Source organism: Vanessa cardui, chromosome 7 (genome assembly GCF_905220365.1).
Source record: "Vanessa cardui chromosome 7, ilVanCard2.1, whole genome shotgun sequence".
Classification (NCBI taxonomy): domain Eukaryota; kingdom Metazoa; phylum Arthropoda; class Insecta; order Lepidoptera; family Nymphalidae; genus Vanessa; species Vanessa cardui.
The window spans coordinates 3848337-3868485 of record NC_061129.1 but is presented as its reverse complement, the minus strand read 5'-3'; the positions used below and the strand labels follow the sequence as shown (position 1 = coordinate 3868485).

The window sequence follows — 20149 nt, the reverse complement described above, 5'->3', positions numbered from 1 at the left end:
TAAAATTTAGACTTCATTTACCAAAGATAAAATTTTGGCGTTTAAGCTTTTCTTGCTTTACACCGTCATAATATTTATTAGTTTCTGCCGGTATGACGGTTTATTGAAATATACATAAAGTTATAATTACTTTTAGCAGAATTCATGTATTAAGAAATTAAATTCGGATATTAAAAAGATATTAATTAATAAAATAATAATTATATATAATAACCACTTTTTACAAATTTTATGACAAAATAAATTAAATTCATAATAATCGCTTCGGTAATTATTTCAATAATTAAATTAATTAAAATATACTTACGATGATTAAATTACGTCTGTATATTGATAAGATACAAAATAAAGTTAATATTAAACGGGAATATCTGTCTTATTTATAGTCTGTCCAAAAATCATATGAAATCACTGAACCGGTTTAAACCAGTTTACGTCGGTTTTAAATAATAAACGTTTGGTACTGGCGTATGTTTGACAATTTTTTAATGTAACGAAATAATAAAAAGTATACTATGACGAATTACATTATTATATTTCGACGATAAAATATATTTGAACTAATTTTTCCTAATAAAATATAAGACACAATATAAATCAATTTTTTTATCGAAATCTTGATGAATTTATACAGCATTACTCATATACCATATTGGTTTAGGTAAAAAAATGCGTGACGTGGTTTCTGCAATATATTTTATGGCGTTTTTTTAATACCTCCGTGGTGGAGTATGTACATCGGTTTTCATGGGTCCCGAAGTCCCGGGTTCGATTCCTTGCGGATGTAGAAAAAGTTTCTTAATTTTCTATACTATTTTGGGTCAGGGTGTTTGTGATACCATCGTTACTTCTAATTTTCCATAACACAAGTGCTTTAGCTACTTACATCGAGATCAGAGTAATGTATGTGATGTTGTCCACTATTATATATTTATTTTTTTATTATTATTTAGTGCTAAGCACGTACCACCCGCTCGAGAGAATTTCTACCACCTATTGACAATTTAATTTTACTGAATCTTGGTTTACTATGCGCATGCGCTAGTGTAACTACAGGTTCAAAGGACAACATCTCAATTCCCAAGGTTCATAGTGCGCTAGCAATATATGAGCTGAATAATATTGCTTTACAATGTCAATGTATACATGTTGTAACCGATAAATATCATGTAGTTCATTTGTCAGTCTGATTACATATTAATAAAGAATGACTTAAAGCTAAATGCTTCTACAATATGCTTATTTGAAGGTAGATGTCAACAATCAATTAAACTCTCAACTAAAGAGTAGTCTGTACTCTTAATGTACTGGGCTAAGGGTTTTCAACCACGCTTTTGTAAAGCGAATTAATAATACGCATGTGTAAATTTTTTATTCGACGCATGTATGTTTCGGCCCAGTGGTTAGAACACATGCATCTAAACCGATGATATCGGGTTCAAGCCCAGGCACCACTATTTTATTATTCATCTCGTGCTCGGCGGTGAAGGAAAATATCGTAAGGAAACCTGCATGTGTCTAATTTCATTGAAATTCTGCCACATGTGCAATCCACCAACCCGCATTGGAACAGCGTTGTGGAATATGTTCCAAGCCCTCTCTTCAATGGGAGCGGAGGTCATTAGCCCAGCAGTGGGAAATTTACAGGCTGTTACTTTAATTTCCATAATATTAGAAATTCCATGAAATGACTCATAAAATATAAGCTAAGCACATGAAAATTTAGTGGGATTTGAAACCGTTATCGTTAATAACGATTAACGAGTCTACATCTGGAGTTTTCGATAAATTGAGATTGACGCACATTATACACATAATCTACATATAATAGTCTTTTATGAATGTTTCTAAATAAAAGATAACGTTATATAAGTCATAAACAAAATACATTTATGACGGTGTTCATTGATACCATTTATCTATAAATGAATTGAATGAAAACCATTAATAAAAGCGGCAACCCTTATCTATTTAACGTATCTTTTATCTTTGATAATAACATTATTAAATGAAATTTATTAATTCAAATCTACTTTAAATTATAATAGGATTTTAATGATAACATTTCCTGCTTTAGATAGTGCGTCGTTATATTTTACGTTACTGTTTTTAATATGAAAGTTTCTTTGGATCTTTATTGACATTATTTTCAATGAACATATCTGCTCTTTCGCAATCGTAACAGTAAAACCACTTTACTTTGGGTTTGTATGTTCCATACGATTTGCGAATTGCTCTGATATATCGCACTACAACTACGCTCCACATATTGATTACAACAATAACAACAGCCTGTAGTTTTCCCAATGAGCTAATGCCTCTTCGCCCTTTTTGGGGAGAAGGTTTGGAACATATTCTACGCCGTTCTACTATTTAAGTATGGAACAAATGAATCAGCTGATGGTAAGTGGCAACATTCGTCACCATTCACAATTGTATTGAAAATGTAAATGTGTTTAAGATTTAAAAAAAAAAAACAAATGAATCATATGTTATCTATAATCATTAATTTATTTGTTTCAGAGAGGAGCTAGCAATGAAAATCGGATTGACAGAAGCGAGAATACAGGTATTATAAATGAATTAATATATTCCATTCACGTCATACAGAATTCCGAGTAATTTTCCTAATTAGCAATCATAGCTTGCAACACTTTGATTACAGTCATTAATCGAGTCCGATGAAATCAAAGAGCACTTAGATTTGCTAAATTACACCTGTGTGTGTTTATTGTTTTTTTTTTTTAATAATTGCGTGTGAATGGCTTGTGATATTTAGGGAGCGAATGTAATGAAAAATATTATAAATACCTATATATATATATATATATATATATATATATATATAGCAAATGAAGATGTTCTTTATTATACACCGGTAAATAAATAGCTCAGTCACGTTTAAGACACACATACATGGGCATATACAAAAAGCGGCCTATGTATATATTCATCAATAAAATTTAGTATAGTAGTAAATATAGTACCCAAATTGTGAACTTTAGTTAATAATTGTGTTCTGTCATTTTATAACAATATCGGAAAATCAATGTGTCGAAACGAAATCGGGTAGCGGGTATTTAATATAATATTTACATTTCGAGAAATTATGCTCAGATATATCTCAAACTCCGTCACATATAAACAAAAAATTCTATGATTTACTTCTAAAAGGACTTATATCAAACAATAAAAATATTTTGATTGTTTTATGTATCAAAAGCCTCTCATGCATTATTATTTGTATTAGTGATGTCAAGCTTATGCTGTTTAACGCATATGACTTTATAACTTTCAAATGACTTGAAAAATGGCAAAATGTTGTTTACATTTCATTAAAATATAAACTATAGTTATTTTAGCAACAGAATACACATTAAAAAACAGCAGGTTGTACGGCTGCTTAACATAAAATACGTTCCGTATCGTATATTAAAAGGACGAAATGTCCAAACGGATTACAACTTTACTTTCTACTAGATATAGACTGTATTATAAAACCACACACACACACACACAAACACGCGCGCGCGCGCACACAACACACACGCGCGCGTTCACACACACACACACACACATAAATATGTATATATACATACATATGTCAGCTTACCTGTAACAGAAAATAATGGAAATTTCATGGACAAATCCTTCTCTAATATAGAAAAGCCTCCACGATGTAATATTAGATAATTAAAATATATGTATATACGCTTGCTTTTACAAAAATTTGACCCACTTGTGATCGATCAATGAATCTATATAAAAACATATATGTTTGATACTATCCAATATATACCCTTGTTCAACACAAAAAACGTCCTATATGCGTTGCTTCTAAAGAAATTCTTATTTAGAACTTAATTCAAAATAAAGTTTTAAAAACAGAAATAAATAAACCATTCTATAATCATGTATGCCTTTAAAACATTAAAAGTAACTCGTTAATTTGCACTTGAGACGTTTATTTCGCTAAGGCAATTATCTGAATACAAATTAGGTATGTACCGATAAAGCAATCCACCAATAACATGCCGATACTATTTTCGTACAACTTAATTAAATACGATACGACAATATTTATCTTACTGTTTATCTTTAATGAAGGGATACCTTTTAAGAATAAAGGTAACTTCTTAACTGGGTTTCTTTTCAATAGCAATGTAAAACAATGTTAAATTAATTACGGCTTTAATGTTCTTATTTAAAGTTTTAAAATACAATTTTAGTTTTAACCGGCTAGGTATTCGGTTTCGAATTGATCTTTATAACTTTATTGTATGTTAAACAGAATACATTAAAATTGGACTTGCGTGAAATTGTCCTTAATGTGTTCCAATTACGTATAAATTAAATAAATATATACAGTTTCGACGCATTAATTTATTTTTAGTGATACAAACAAAATGTTATCCTATAGAAACTAAATATGTATCTAAATATATATTTTGTTGTGATAAAGGCTTTATATAAAGGAAGGAACAACGGAGGATTTTCATCAAAATTAAAATTAACAAATTATTTTTATTAAGAAAAAAAAACAAATTATTCAAATTGAACACATATAAAAATCATTTTTGTTTATACATACATTAATAAGTTTAACGGAAAATATTCATCACGAAACCACAAAGCTCATCGGATATTTTTTTAACCTATATATTCTACATAAAGAAACTATAACATTTAAAATTACATTCATAAAATTTGACGTCTTCTTTTAATTTAACTTAATAAACCATCTTTTACATTTTTTTTTAAATTTCGAAGGCATCAGAGCTTCCCGAAGTACGTCAGCGAGATAACACAAATTATACCATATTAAGAGGCATTTAGCGAACAATTACCTCGAGTTACCAGCGCGGGAGCAACCTTACGATTTACGAATAACTCAGCTCCCATCTGTTAATAATGGCACCGCATTTTTCCCCTCGGCCCTCGTTTATGAAACAGTTTTGTAAACTTGAGTAATTTGATAATGGACTAAATATAACTTATGCATAACTTCACATAAATACATAATTCCAGAGAATCGGATTCAACGTGGAAACGGTGCTAGTATTCCTGGTAACATTCCATTCAAATAATGTTCACGGTTTTGCTGTTCGTTTTAATTTTGATTTCTTTAATACATTTAAGCAGTATTCTCGTATTTTAGTGAATGATATTATTATATATAATGACGACCTCCGTGGTCGAGTGGTGTGTACACCGGTTTTCATGGGTACGTTACTCTGAGGTCCTGGGTTCGATTCCCAGCCGAGTCAATGTAGATTATCATTTTTTTTCTATGTTGTCTTGGGTCTGGGTATTTGTGGTACCATCGTTACTTCTGATTTTCCATAACACAAGTGCTTTAGCTACTTACATTGGAATCAGAGTAATGGGTGTGATGTTGTCTCATATTTATTTATTTATTATTATATATAAAGTATATAGGTAGTGATGGCAACGAAAATTTGACACAGAGTTCAAGCTTAGGATCAAAGACTGTTCGTGCTAAAGACTGCCGGAATTACATGATATAAAAACTCAATAACTTTTGTATCAGCCCGACCCAGGGGCATCACGACGTCGGGACGTGCAACCATATAAATTTAACCACTAAACCAAAGAAGCCTTTAAATTAAAAGATTCGTAACTTACTTTTCTCCCGAGCTTAATAGAGGGGATAGAGTTAATAGAGGGGATAGTTAAGGGAGGATTAGAATATCAACAGCCTATTATTAATTTATTTTACAACTAAACACTAAACATGATTCATAATACATAATTATGGATGTATTGCTGCGCTACTGTCGATGTGGATTCCAATTATATATGTTGCTTACCAACCTTCACAATAATATACTCATTAATTCCATGGTAACAATAATTCTAAGATTGGCTATCAATGTTTGTTTTTATTACCTTGATTGGTGAGACTTATTTTTGTATTATTTCAAATATACAACGATATCAATGAATTGATTGATCGTTCATATCTGAAATAATAAACTATATGCTTAAAAATGATTAATATATCCGTACTGTAATATTGTATAGCTATCAATGATATCACGTTTATTTTTCTTTGTGATTTAAGCTTGACAAATTTCGACAAGCTATGTTGTTATTATCGTATTAATAAAACCTATAACCTACTCCATAGTTTCCGTTCAAATGGAGGATTCTGTCAAAATATCATCTACGCAGATCATAATCATCCTCAATTTGTTTTTTGTCTATAACGTTGTACTTATTTTATTCGCAAACATTGTTTCAGTTAAGCACTTTTATAATACCGCATACAACTATTCGGGGTATTGTTTCAAAGCACAGCTGACCACAAAAACACAATCAAGTTTGACCGTTTCATAACGCCAGCTTTTCAAACGATTCAATATTATACTTTTAACGCTTTTCCCGCTCTATGTATCAAATAATCTTTGATATATAGAGCTGAGACGGCCCGGTGGTTAGAACGCATGCATCTTAACTGATGATTGCGGGTTCAAGCCCAGGCAAGCACCACTATATATATATATATATATATATATATATATTTATCCCGCAAACCACCATCATATAGAAGCACGTTTACAATGCGAGTATAAACTTAATGAAAGCATTAACGTCATTATAAATTGAACTTTATATTTAAATGTTTAAGAGCGATATTGAATTGTCAATGTTATACTTAAAATGCATATGGTATTTCTTGTTTCACACAGTATTCGCTAACCAAAACGACATTTGCTGAAATGCGACGTTTTTTTATCGAAGTGGATTTATCATAAGTGAATTAATTTAAATTACCACAAAAATATCGGTTTACATAATGATCAGAGCTCTTCTCCATTTGGACCTCATAAATATTTAATGTTGAAATATTGGACCAATATGGCGAATAAATCAATCAATAAGTATAATTTTTTTCTCTGCCTTCAAGGTTGACGGGTCGAACATGTTTTTTGTGAAACGTTTAGTTTTGGTTTAGTTTGCAAAAATACTGTATCAATCATGGTATTAAGCTAAGGCTGTTCTGGATTAAAACAATAGAATTAATATTCATTTTTAAATAATTCATGATGACCGAAAAGAAACAGATGGCGTTACAAGAAAGGACGTTTCAAATGTTATCAGAAAAACAGATTAAATATAACAGAAACACATTCGAATAATAATGGAACAGATAATTATTTCATCGGGTGGTGACAAGAATGCAACCAGCTTCTTGGTTCTTTGGACGAAAAATTAAACAACCCTGTCATTAATGCACAATTACACAGACGGTTAGAGTTTTATACATTTTTTGTACCTTTTTTTGTACCTAGTGGTACGCATTAAGTACTCCGATCACAAACAGCACAAAGATACAATAAAAAAAAAGATACAATATGAATTAAGAATCGAATATAATTGAGAACATTTATAATTGATAAAAGTGAGAATTGTATTGCCATACGTAAAAATAAATAAATTTATAAGTCAATTACTAGACACAAGTCGAGACAGTTACTTGTTAGTAATTGTAAAATCGTCATACAAAAATGTCTTAAAAATAGGTATTAAATTGTCTTTAAAAATAAAGAACGATAATTAAACCGTGATTTCACATCTGAGTCATCCCTCATCGTTCGACCTCTAACCTAACTTAACCAAACTACCTAACAACCTTAACTAAAAATACTAAGAATAAACATTTTAAAAGTACCGTGACAATATAGCAATAGTATATTCATTTTAATTTTATTAATAATAATTCTATTCGATATTATCATTATTTACACAAATAACAAATTGAATATACAAGTGGTAAAAGTTAATGACATGAAAATGAATTTATCTCATAAATATTCAGATATTTGATGTAGAAGAAGTGTTTTCAAAAATGCTGTTTTATTTCACTGTAGGGGCTCCAAAACATTATCATTAATTATTATCATTCGCCAAGTTACTAATTGCTAAAATTTATTTTATAACGTAAAACATCGAGTTAAATCGTCGTCGACAGTAGATTTTGAATCACTAAAAACTTTGATTAGACCATACACTGATGCTAATAAGTCCACGGGGGTGCTATATGATGAAAGTTAGATAACATTTTAGCAAGATTTTTTTGCTTTAACTCTTGCGAAATATGTAATACATTATTATTTATAAATATTACGAAATTATACTTTATTTGTATTGTAAATTTCTTTTTTTTTGTTACAGGTATGGTTTCAAAACCGACGTGCTAAATGGCGCAAGCAAGAGAAGGTCGGACCGCAGGCCCACCCCTACAATCCTTACTTGGGGGGAGGAGGCGCACCCCCACCATCAGTCGTCGCCTCCATGCCTAACCCCTTCACGCAACTTGGATTCGGCTTCAGAAAGCCATTCGATGCTAATGCTTTGGCATCTTTTAGGTAAGACATTAGAAATAAACAAAATTATACTGCATAAAAATATTATGAATGTATTAATAAAAGGATTTTTATGATGAAGTTTGTTATATTTTAAATCAAATATAAATCATTATTCATATTAAGATAAAAAATGTTGTTCCATAGATACGGCAGTTCCCCGGTCCTTGGCGCCCAGTACCTCGGAGCACCGTTATCTCGACCCCCACTCTTCACTGGACCGATATATTCAACATCTACACCTCCATTTCACTCTCTACTAGCTGGACTAGCGGCCCCCCCACGACAGTCTCCCGATCCTCCATCCGTATCGCCTCCCATATCTCCAGGAAGCGAGTCGCCTCCCAGTCAGCAGGGTCCTGAGGTGGAACGAAGGAGTTCCAGCATTGCCGCCTTGCGAATGGCAGCGAGAGAACACGAGCTTAGGTTGGAGATGTTGAGACAGCGACACCATACGGATCTGATTAGTTGAGCTTGGTTACAGTCGTGATAGACAATGGTGAATAAGGTTGTTTAAAGTATAGACAAAATACGATTTATATTGTAAGGTCTCCAAATTGAAATTGCCTCCATCTAAGACTTGAATATAGATCAAGACAATCACACATGATTAGAACTTTAGCGATTATATCTTTGCTTATTTTAGTAATTTAAAGTTAAACGATCCATCATGCTGCATTGAAACATTTATGATAAAGGCAGTTTCGATTATCATTGAAAAGCGTGAGTATGTCGAGCGATTACAATTACCTACCTATGTATTATTACGTAATTATTTTATATTAGGTAATGTAAATTAAGTATATAATTAATGCTACTTGATCCGTCCAGTTATGCCTTACTGTTATTTATTATAATTAAGTACCTATAAAGTATTTCTATTTTATTTTCTAAGGGATTCGTTTGTACAAAGATTTTAAGTAAGTTAAATTTCGAAATGGTTGTTTTATTTTCACGAAAACGAATAGACAATAAATATTACTGTATTGAATTTTTTGAATGCACTTCTCTTGTTTATAATCATTGATGAATGTTAATAATTGCATCGAATTTCGAATGAATGAGGTCCTGATATATTATGGACACATGCAACAATGCGCGACATAGTATAGTCCACAAGTGTGTTAGTAAACAAAAGTGTACTTTATACTCGCTCACTCACTCCAGGCTTGTTATTGCTACTGAGAGTTTTGCTTGCAGCAGCCTGGAGTCTGGAATTTGAGTATTAACACTCTCGTCTCTGTGCGAATATGTCAACCCATTGATAGTTCACCTGAACTCTCTCACTTCTCAAATGCCCTATAAGATTATGAGAATTATGGAGCAGAGAGTTATAGTACGACACGACTTAGATGTAACATTGATAAATTGAATAAAAACGATTACTACCGATTGATACAACCAATAGAAATAGCACACTATCGTGCTATTCGACGCTATTCGCCGCTATAGATTCTCGCGTCAATTCATCCCGAGAAAGCAAGTGCATGTAAATAGACGAATATATTCGTAAATAGACGAATATATCGTCAAATTGACGAATATATTAGGTCATTTGATATAACAAGTAATTAGGTTTGTGTAAAGATCATATTCCCATTAATATAAATATTGATAATTTGGGATAGCGTACTCAATTCCGATGTGATCGGTTTTACGAATTTTGCCGATGCTACATCTAAGTTTAGTCGTACTATACCTATGTTTACATACACACTCGGACGCTGTAATGTCTCGTAGTTTTCTGTTCTCTATTGAAAATGCCGACCGAGACCGAAATCGCACAGAAGGACATCATTTTCATATCAATTACACTAATATCACCAAAGAAGCAAATTTTTAACAAGCTTGGTCTGATGTTTTCAATGTATTTCTGTACAAAAATGGTAAATAATTTTGAAATAAAGAATTATAATATGGGTTCCATGAAATAAATGGTTTACAGTGATTGGGTTATTTTATTTATATTTCCACTTTGTTTGATTGTTTTTCAAATTATATAAATAAGACAAAATTTTACGACTAAACAACATCTAAAAGACCTGTCGTATCCTTCAGTTAATAATATTAAATCCAGTTAATAAGTCAGTTTGTGATGTATAAATATGTTTTTTTTTTAAGTTACTTGTTGATCTTCAAAATAAAATGGATACATGGATAGAGAAAAAAATGTTAGGTTAGGTTAGTTAAGTAATATTACATATTAGTAGGAAGTAATAAAATTGACTATCGCCAAATCGCAATATGTTTGATTAGATTAAAATATAATTACACACAGAGAACACAAATTCTGTACACATAAAATAAATAAAACCAAAAATTAAAGCCATAAAGTTTTATGGAAAGAAAATTACTCGCAACTAGTCTTAAACATGAATAAGTTACGAAATTAAAGATAAGCGATAATATGAAAAAAATATAAAAGAAATGTGTATTTTTAACAGCACAAAAATGTCTACAATGTGTCAGCGCAATCTGTTGAGCAACCAATTTAAAATTCAGCAGTAAGAGCCGACGATACTACAGGAGTTAAATAAAGCCTTGTATAAAAAACGAAACCATTAAATACCAATTTTCAACAAGCGTTCAGCATCAATCAAGAGGCTACGAGCCGTCAGTTGCTTCGGATCACGACTAACCGTTGATCAATCCATCATCCATCGAAACAATACCGAGTTTGAATGACACTCATTAATAAGGAAATCGAGACTAATTAAAACGTAATCCAATAAGAAATTCAATTATGAAGCTCCGTGGGAAGAGAGCGTAGGCTGATGAATTGAAAAGAGCTATTAATCTAAAATTCAATTATAATGTTGCTTTAAACTTACGATAATTTAGTAGTCGAATGATTTAAACGTGATTTCTTGTTTTACTATTTCGATGATTTGAGCAATGATTTGTTTAATATAAAATGTAATACATGAAAATAATATTACAGTTAATAGTATTTTTTGGGTGTAGACCAATTTTTTTGTATATATTTAACTGATAAAAGTTGAAGAGTCTGAGATGTCTTTTGCTGTTTTGGAATGTAAATTAAATAAGAGGATTTTTTTTAAATAAATATAGACCGTATATCATTGTAGTGTAAAAGAAAAAAAAATACTCGATAAAATATGTTGGTCAAATCAAATGAATATATTGGTAAATCAAGTAGGCTCATGAGACCTCTTTTGCATCGTCGTGTTATAGCATTGACTTAAATGTAAAGCTAAGACCAATATCCAAATTTCTTCGAAAATAACCAACAACATACTCAGCAGTTACTCTTTTCTTTCATGTCAATCGAGTATAAGTAAACGTCTCGTATATTCTGGAAATCAGTAATTATATAATTATATATTTAGGCCAAGCTTTTGTATATTGGGTAACATGTCTTATTCTTCAGTTTTTGACTATAACTTTAAATTGTATAATAAGAAATGTTAATAATTATTGTAGATCATTATAAAAGAAAGGAATACCATTCCCAAGGAAGAATGTATTTACTTTGAGAACTCGGAAACTAGGTGTTGTAAGATTACCTTTGCTTCTCGTGGCTATACAATTTTTATCGATGTTTCTTTGAAAAAGATCTACATTTTGTAAATATATATAATACTAGTTATCGCCTGTGTTTTCGTTCGCGTTTTAGGAGTTTGGTTGTAAAGTGTTAGGCAAAAAAAAAACTTTGTCTTTATCTTGGAGTTCAAATTTGCTTCATACCAAATTTCATCAAATTCAGTTTGGTAATGAAACAGCGAAAGACAGATAGACAGCCAGAGTACTACTACAGAGTTACTTTCACATTTATAATGTATGTATAGGTTATTGTAAATATATTTCAATGTTACTGACAGTATTTATATATTAGTAATACTAAGTTTGAAGCACATTTTCTAAATTCATTACCATCAACTTTGATTTCGTATAGAAGGGTTAATGAGTTGAATCAGAGGTCACTCGTTGATGTTTCGAAGACGTCATAAATAATAAACATAATTACTAATGTTACAGGCAATCCAAGTGGCGTTTATGCGGTGGCGTGCCCTTAGTCTGACCTGCCATACTGATTTTGTACGCGTGGGTCGATATGTGTGGCCACATCATAAATAAATATAAATGCATAGTGATGACGGTAATTTTACCTAAGTTCAACCAACTTCTTAACTCTAGTAATATGTTAATGATGTAACCTATCCTTATTATAAATGCAATAGACAGTTTGTTTATTTGGTTGTTACGATTTCACATCTAATCAATCGATCATTATGAATTTTTGCAAATGCACAAATGTAGGAAAGGACACCTGCCTCTTCCCTTACACGCGATTTATAACTAGACTCGATTTTTTCCAAACATGAAAATAGATACTTTTATATGATTTAATAATGCGTTAGTTGAATCAAAATCAAGATTAAACTAAGTTAAATAAAAAATGTATTCTTGTGTGTTGCCTTTTTCTTTAAAGTGAGATATAAAATTATAATGCAATTAATTATATATTACAATAAGAAATTTTATAGAAATAAAAGCAGAGGTATTAAAAGATCCCAATAGGAATAGAAAGTCAGAGACCGCGACTGCAAGAAAATAAACACAAATATTTAAATACATAAATAAATAGAAATAATAACGTACTGCTAAATGCAGATAAAAAGGTTTTTTTTAATGTACTATAGTAACAGTACTACGAAAAGAGATTGTAATCAAAAACGATATGAACAACAAAGCCTATTTACATATATCAATAAACTAAAAAACATTTAAGCATGTTCATTGCTATGGAATATATTAATTAAATATAATATAATATATTAATTATATATTTTTTCCTTATCATGTTGTAATTTAAATCAGACACGGCTAATGCAAAACAAATAGGAGTGTAGTTAATTTTATTGTAATCGAATTTTTATCCTTACCAGGTCATCGCTACATGCCCGCCTCCCGGCTGACTCTTGAACACGGTTCAATTTATAAGCGCAAGCGATTTAATGGAAGGAAGTTTGCAAACATAAATATTTAGAGATAATTGATTGTTTTACGCCCTTGCTAGGTTACTAATTTTAAGTTTCATTAGTCATGATATAAATTGGATTAGAAGTGTTATTAATAACTTATTAGTTATTACTATCTTAAATATGATGGCTTGTTAGGATGTTAGTGTAGCATCAAATTGGCAGGTTCTGATAATATCTGGTATTAAATCCGGCTATTTACTTACAGGATGAGAGAAGTTGTGTTAAAAGTTCAAAAAACCGAAGTAAATTAATTCATAGTTGTTAATATTTTGTTATTGGTAATTTGTTGCTATGTTATATAAAATTTAAATAATTGTGTGTTCGAAATTTAACAGTAATCAATTTTTTTTCATCAGTTGACAAACAACAGAAAAAATGGTACCGAACTTTATAGTCCTCATAGTCACAAATATAAGCAACATTTTAATACGTATGATTATACATAATTAATTAAATCTACAATTAAATAATAAGCGTATAGCTTGTGCCCTTACTCAGTTAATCAAAAGGGCGGGCCTCTTCCAAATCTAATTATAAATTCTAAATAAAAAACCATGAGCGAAAACATTTTTGTATGTTTTATAAACTTATATCGCCCCTAGTTTCGTGTGAAACGGACCCGTTGCTACGCGGGTAATTAATCAATTTGGGGTTGGAAAAAAAACTTGTTTTAATGTTCAAGGAGCCTATCTATAATTAACAAGCCATTTTAAGTAACGAATTAAAAAATATCAAAAACGATAAACAAGCGATCTCTGAGTAAAGTAATAATACACAGATAGTATAATGTTCTTTTAGTTTTCATATTATGTGTATAATTTGTTTTATCTGAATAATGAACGTGTTCAATCGTGAATTGTGAATATGATGGACGATTATGAAGTTTATTATATCTAAGATTTTTTACAATTTTTGCCTGTCTATCTGTCTGTTTGTTCTGGGTAAACTCTATAACGATTCGACAGATTTCGGCACGGCTTTCTCTAACAGGTGACGAATTATATAGAAAATAATAAAATAATCACGCTGTAATATCCAAATACTGTCCAGTAAGGCGCGAAGACCTCGCGTTACTTCGGGAGCTTAGAATTAATAAGTTGTAGTTAAATCTACAAACTCAAATATAATAAAGCCTAAAGCACTTCAAGGTAAAATAGCTTTATAATACAGAAAGAGTGATTAAAGTCGGATCAACAGATCCAGAGCAAATTATTTTTATATTCATATACATCTACAAACAGTATATATAAGTACATAAAAACAAGAATAAATATCTTCCGTTTGTGATAAATTCCAAAAGCGCTTTAGAAGCTTTACGTTATGGATTGTAAAGTTACAACAAAAATTGTTTCACAATAAAACTACTCAACTAACAGGAGACCTCCAATACGTTTAATTGGCTTACCATTTAAGACCAGAAGTTCCCCAGACGAACGAGTCCCGTGTAGGCGGGTATTGTAATTAAACAAACACGAAATGGTCCCCTCGATGGGCCCCGCCCACCGCTAATCTATTCCGATAATTAATCGATACTCGCATCAATACGTGATATCGATTAACTCCGATTTCCCGATCGATTAATGATCCGAATAACATTCGTTGACGAAGGAAAGGGATAGGCAATTATATATCCAAAAACATCAACGGTTTCAACTGCCTCTTACCAATAAAAAATTAGGATTTGGTTTGTCTGTTCATTGAAGCTGAGTTGACCCAATGGTTAGAACGCGTGCATGTTAACCGATGAATGCGGGTTCAAACCCAGGGAAGTACCACTGAATATCATGTGCTTAATTTGTGCTTATAATTCATTTCGCGCTCGGCGGTGAAGGATAATATCGTGAGGAAGCCTGCATGTGACTAATTTCATAGAAATTCTGCCTACAATGGAAAGGAGGCTTTAGTCCATCAGTGGGAAATTTACAGGCTGTTTTTGTTACATTGTCTATTGCTACTGAATATGTGATTGAGTAGTAGACTTTTTTTTCCTGAAAAAAATGTTTCGTAGCTGCCTTGCCCTATTCAACATCTTTAAGCGCCATTGATCCGCCCCGAAGGTAGAAGGCTATACCTTTCTCAATAAAATAATGAATACAATTTTTATTTTTTTCAATTTGCCTAATACAAGAAAACTAAACATATATATAAATAGTAAAGATACCTTTACTTCGCTTCTAAATATACAAACATGTAGTTAAGTTTTTGTAGATAAAAAAAAACAAGTTAAGCACTTAATTTCTCTAGAAATTATTTGAAAACATTTCTTATGTATTGCCATATTAAAAAATAAATTTTCACATAAAACGAGTTAGTCATAATAACGTTATATCTTAATCAACGGTGCAAAATCAAATTAAAAATAATAAATCGTCTCAAATCCTATGTTTCGTGTCCAATTGTTAACTGAATAATCGCCGGTCGGCATCACTAAAGTTGATACTAATTTTAATAGCAGTCGTGAATTTTTATCGGTAATTTTGTTGAAGACCAATTAAAAAAATTATATACCTATGTATTTTAATAAAAAAGTAATAATATCAATTCATTTGTTAGACTACAAGTTTCTATGATAAAAATTATAGGTGCATAACACACTAGACCTGTAGTCTAATTCTGTAAGAAAAAAAAATCGTATGTCACTTGTGAAATATTGACATTTGACTGACACTGACACTTCATTTTGACACTTATATTCTTTTTGTGGCTTTTATTAGTGTCAATAAGGCATAGATTATTTCGCCAATGTCACCTGCGAACTTATATTCTTTAAATATTATATTGTTTACAATTATTGTCGCATATCAAATTCTTACACTTCACGCCTTTATTCTGAAATGAATTTGAAATTTATTCTTACAGAACAGCTCTACGGAAGTGTACACCCTATATATGACGAAATGAAGGTGGCGGTCTTCAGTCCCTACTGGACGCGAAAGACTAAGAAAGATGACCTTTGACCCGAAATTAATTAGCTAAATGATTACTGCTATGATGAGTTTACACAAGACCTATAATGCTCAACATTTCAAAAATATAAAAAAAGTAATCTTTGCTAGCGTTTTAGAGGCTCTTCGTCTGGTATAAGCAATAAACAGTATGGCTGCGTATATGCTTCTTTAGTGTTCAAGTTTGCATTATACGAAGTATCAAAAAATTCGGTTGAGAAGTTTGGCCGTGGAAAAGCAACAGAGAGATAAACGGATAGATTATTTTCGCATTATATAACAAATAATAGACCAAAAATCCTCTTGACAATTAATTTAATCATTCATACTCAGACAAGACAGTAATCCGAGGTCCGCGTCGAATTCTTGACAAGACCAAAGTACACAAGAGTGTAGTACTCGTAACTTTCAAACCCCGGCCGCTATGGACTTGGAGCCAGGACATTGTGACAGTATAAACAACACAATCCAAATATTATTAATTAATGTAAACTCATAAAAACGCTCTTGATCATCAGTACACTACTGAACTAAATTCGGAATGTAGTAGAGAAAAACCGGTAAGAAACTCAGTAGTTACCCTTTTCCGCCATTTTGATTACATAATATATCAGTAAAATACATTTTTTTAAAACTCCCTGGAAGTCAATAAATACTTATAATATATAGGCTTTTTTATCTATAATATAATCATGTATTGAGAAACTTATTTATCAATGTTTCGACATGAAATTTATATTTTTAATAGGCATCATTAAAAATAAATAAGCATATTGTATGTATAATTGAAAATACAACAACAAAGAACGAACGCAATCCATGCCTCACACTGGGCTTTCTCAGGGCTCATTCGAAAATATAGTAATTTTTACATATATGATTATTTAAAAAAAATAATCAATATAAAAGCACTGATATTATCTTTAAAAACATCCAGTTAATCCTTTTTAAATTGCACTAAATACGAAAACAAACAAGAATATAAATACAACTTAACGAAATGCGAATTTAATGGCCACGTACCACTTGACCTTTGCGTTGCTGAGCCCTCAGCGATGCGGTTCAATCAATCACTGCATCCAATGATCGTCAAGAAGCGCCATAATGATTTATCTGAGCTGCTACCCCGCACGTAATGGCGGTTGGAGATCACGACTGGTATTTTTATGGAGATCAATTTGTAACATTTTTATAAGTTTTTATTTAAATGTAAGATTTATTAAATAAATTATTGATTTAATTTTTTCATACTTAATTATTCGATTGATGAAATATATTGCAAATGAAACCTTATCTGTTTATGATTATTTAGGATTTTTATTACCCTATTTAAAAGATTATATTTTTAGTAAATATACAATATAATATATAAACGAAATAGTTCTAAATATATTGACATCGAATCTTCCACAATTCTTATATTCTATTTGAAAGTACTTATCAATCACCGATCATTTATGATTTAATAGTTACATTATTCTTGATGTTGTTTTATTGACTTACATGTAGTTTTACTTAGTTCTATGTACGTTTGTTATATAAATAACAATGTATAATAACATTTATATTGATATCATATAGATACAGTGTCAACGTTTTTATGAAATAAATAAATTGATAAGCAGGAAACAAACACAGAACTATTTTAAAGTATTTAATAAATAATCAAATAATTATAAAATTACGAGACACATATATTTATTTTGTTTAAATATACTAATAACTTATAATGCTTCGACCTAAATAGATATTATACACAAAAACATATTGTTACGCTTTTAATTGAAAAATTAAAGATTGCTAACATTTAAGTGTAACAGTTAAATTATGAATAAATAATACATTAAAGCAATGATGTTGCCACACCACGTTAAACTATTTTAATAATAAAAAAAAATTAAGTAATTTATTTTTAATAAATAAAATAATATAATATATATTAATAAAAGACTAACTAATAATAATAAGACACTATAAATAACAATTATTATGAAACATAACTAAATGATAAAAAAATAAGTTAATGTTAATAACTGTAAACCAATGTTTCAAGATATTGTCTAGATAACTTTTTTACTATTAATTATATTATCTGTCTGATATCCATCTTCAATAATATATCTTATCACATAAGATAACCAAAGAAATCTTATGATATTTATTGGATTGATAATTGTACATTATAATCCCTAAAACAATTTTCTAATCTAATATAATACATTCCAGTGATAAATCAAAGTATCTATTCAAATATAAATATGCTAAGCCGTAAATTGGAATAATAAATTAAACGTCATTTCTCATGTTAAACGCCCAGGATAACCGAAGGAAGCGAAACGGGTTCGTGTGAAGCCGCCTTTATTATTGAGTTCCGTATTATTTTTATTAGTTCGAAATTCAAAATGTTGTAACTTTTCCTTTGTCAAGATTTGTAAAAAAGTTACCATAATCATTTGACATTATTTATTAGTTATCTGTAGACTGTGACAGATGTCAAAACTATATGTTGAAATTTTAACATATTCTCGGGAAACGTAAATTTTAATTTCATTTATTTCGATACGTGGATAATGTTGGTGAAAAATCTCAAATTATTTACTTATATTTATACTATTACACTACTTCTATACTAAATATGATATTTTAATTAAATCAACGACCATCCGAAAATTTTATTTTGACGAAGGATCTCTAAAGTTAAGCTATAGACAAACAGATACAAATGAGCCGGAGAGAATCAGTTCATTCTTATTTTTAATAAGGCAACATTTTTGTTATAATATCCAATTATGAACCGAAACAATATCGAATTCTGTCGGAATAACGCGGACTAATTGATGACATCCTCTCAGTTGGACGCGGACCATTGTTTTTAATTTTTTGAAGCCATTTATGTAAAGGTCTACAAACAAGTTTTTTAAATTAAGAACCAAAGTACGTTAATATGCGCTAACAATATTTACTTACATTATTGATAAAATGACAGATTAATGAATTATACCATAATACCTAAGTGTCTTTTTGCAAAAAAAAAAGCTAACCTAATTTCGGGCCACCGAGCAGTTTCTATATTCGTCTGCCTTAGAGAGCACGTTAATGCAGCATCTACACTCTTTCGAGGCGCATTTGACGTCGCATTGGATTCCGAGAGTGCACCTGTGTTTGATCATACACTAATTACTAATTAGTCCCGCTTGCCATAGGACTCCGTGACCAAAATCGGTCAGGGCGACATCATCATAATATCGAATTTATGTTCAACGGTGTATTGTTTTTTTATCTAAATACATTTTAAGATGGAATATATGTTCAACGACCACTTTCATTAAGCATATTGAGATATACGTATCCTTTATTTTATCTATTTCTCATACAGTATTGATGTAATATATATATTTTTTATTAATAAATAATATATAAATAGGCGGGCAAGCAATTGAGTGTGATTACACTACCCATAGCCTATGTACCATTAAAAATATTAACCATTTGCAACTAAGTTATCATATTCTTTATGCCTGTTACATTGGCTCACTCACCTTCAAATCGGGCATTCCAAAAGTATTGGCGGTGGAATATCTGACGATATTACCGATACCTAAGTGATAGCCATGTCCCATTTGTATGCATGTTTCTGTATAGTGTATTTTTTGTTAAAATTAAAATATTTAAATTTATTCCATTAAAAATATAATTAACTGGAAATATATATATTTGGACCGAGATTATAAGTATATTATAAAATATAGTTATATCCCAGATCTTTTATCATATAAAAAGCTATACTAAAATATATATATATATATAT

The 20149-nt window shown here is 30.5% G+C and overlaps 1 protein-coding gene across 2 annotated transcripts in view; it reads left to right on the top strand.

Annotated features, from left to right (window-relative positions):
• The window catches only part of LOC124531237 (homeobox protein aristaless-like), an 88701-nt gene extending 78998 nt beyond the window's left edge, over positions 1 to 9703 (top strand). For both annotated transcript variants that reach the window (XM_047105734.1, XM_047105735.1), the window contains exons 3-5: positions 2524 to 2569; positions 8200 to 8393; positions 8538 to 9703. In XM_047105734.1, the coding sequence (XP_046961690.1) occupies positions 2524 to 2569; positions 8200 to 8393; positions 8538 to 8862 (565 nt within the window). In that variant the 3' untranslated portion in view covers positions 8863 to 9703. The remainder of the gene's footprint in view (positions 1 to 2523; positions 2570 to 8199; positions 8394 to 8537) is intronic.
• The last annotated feature ends 10446 nt before the right edge of the window (positions 9704 to 20149 follow it).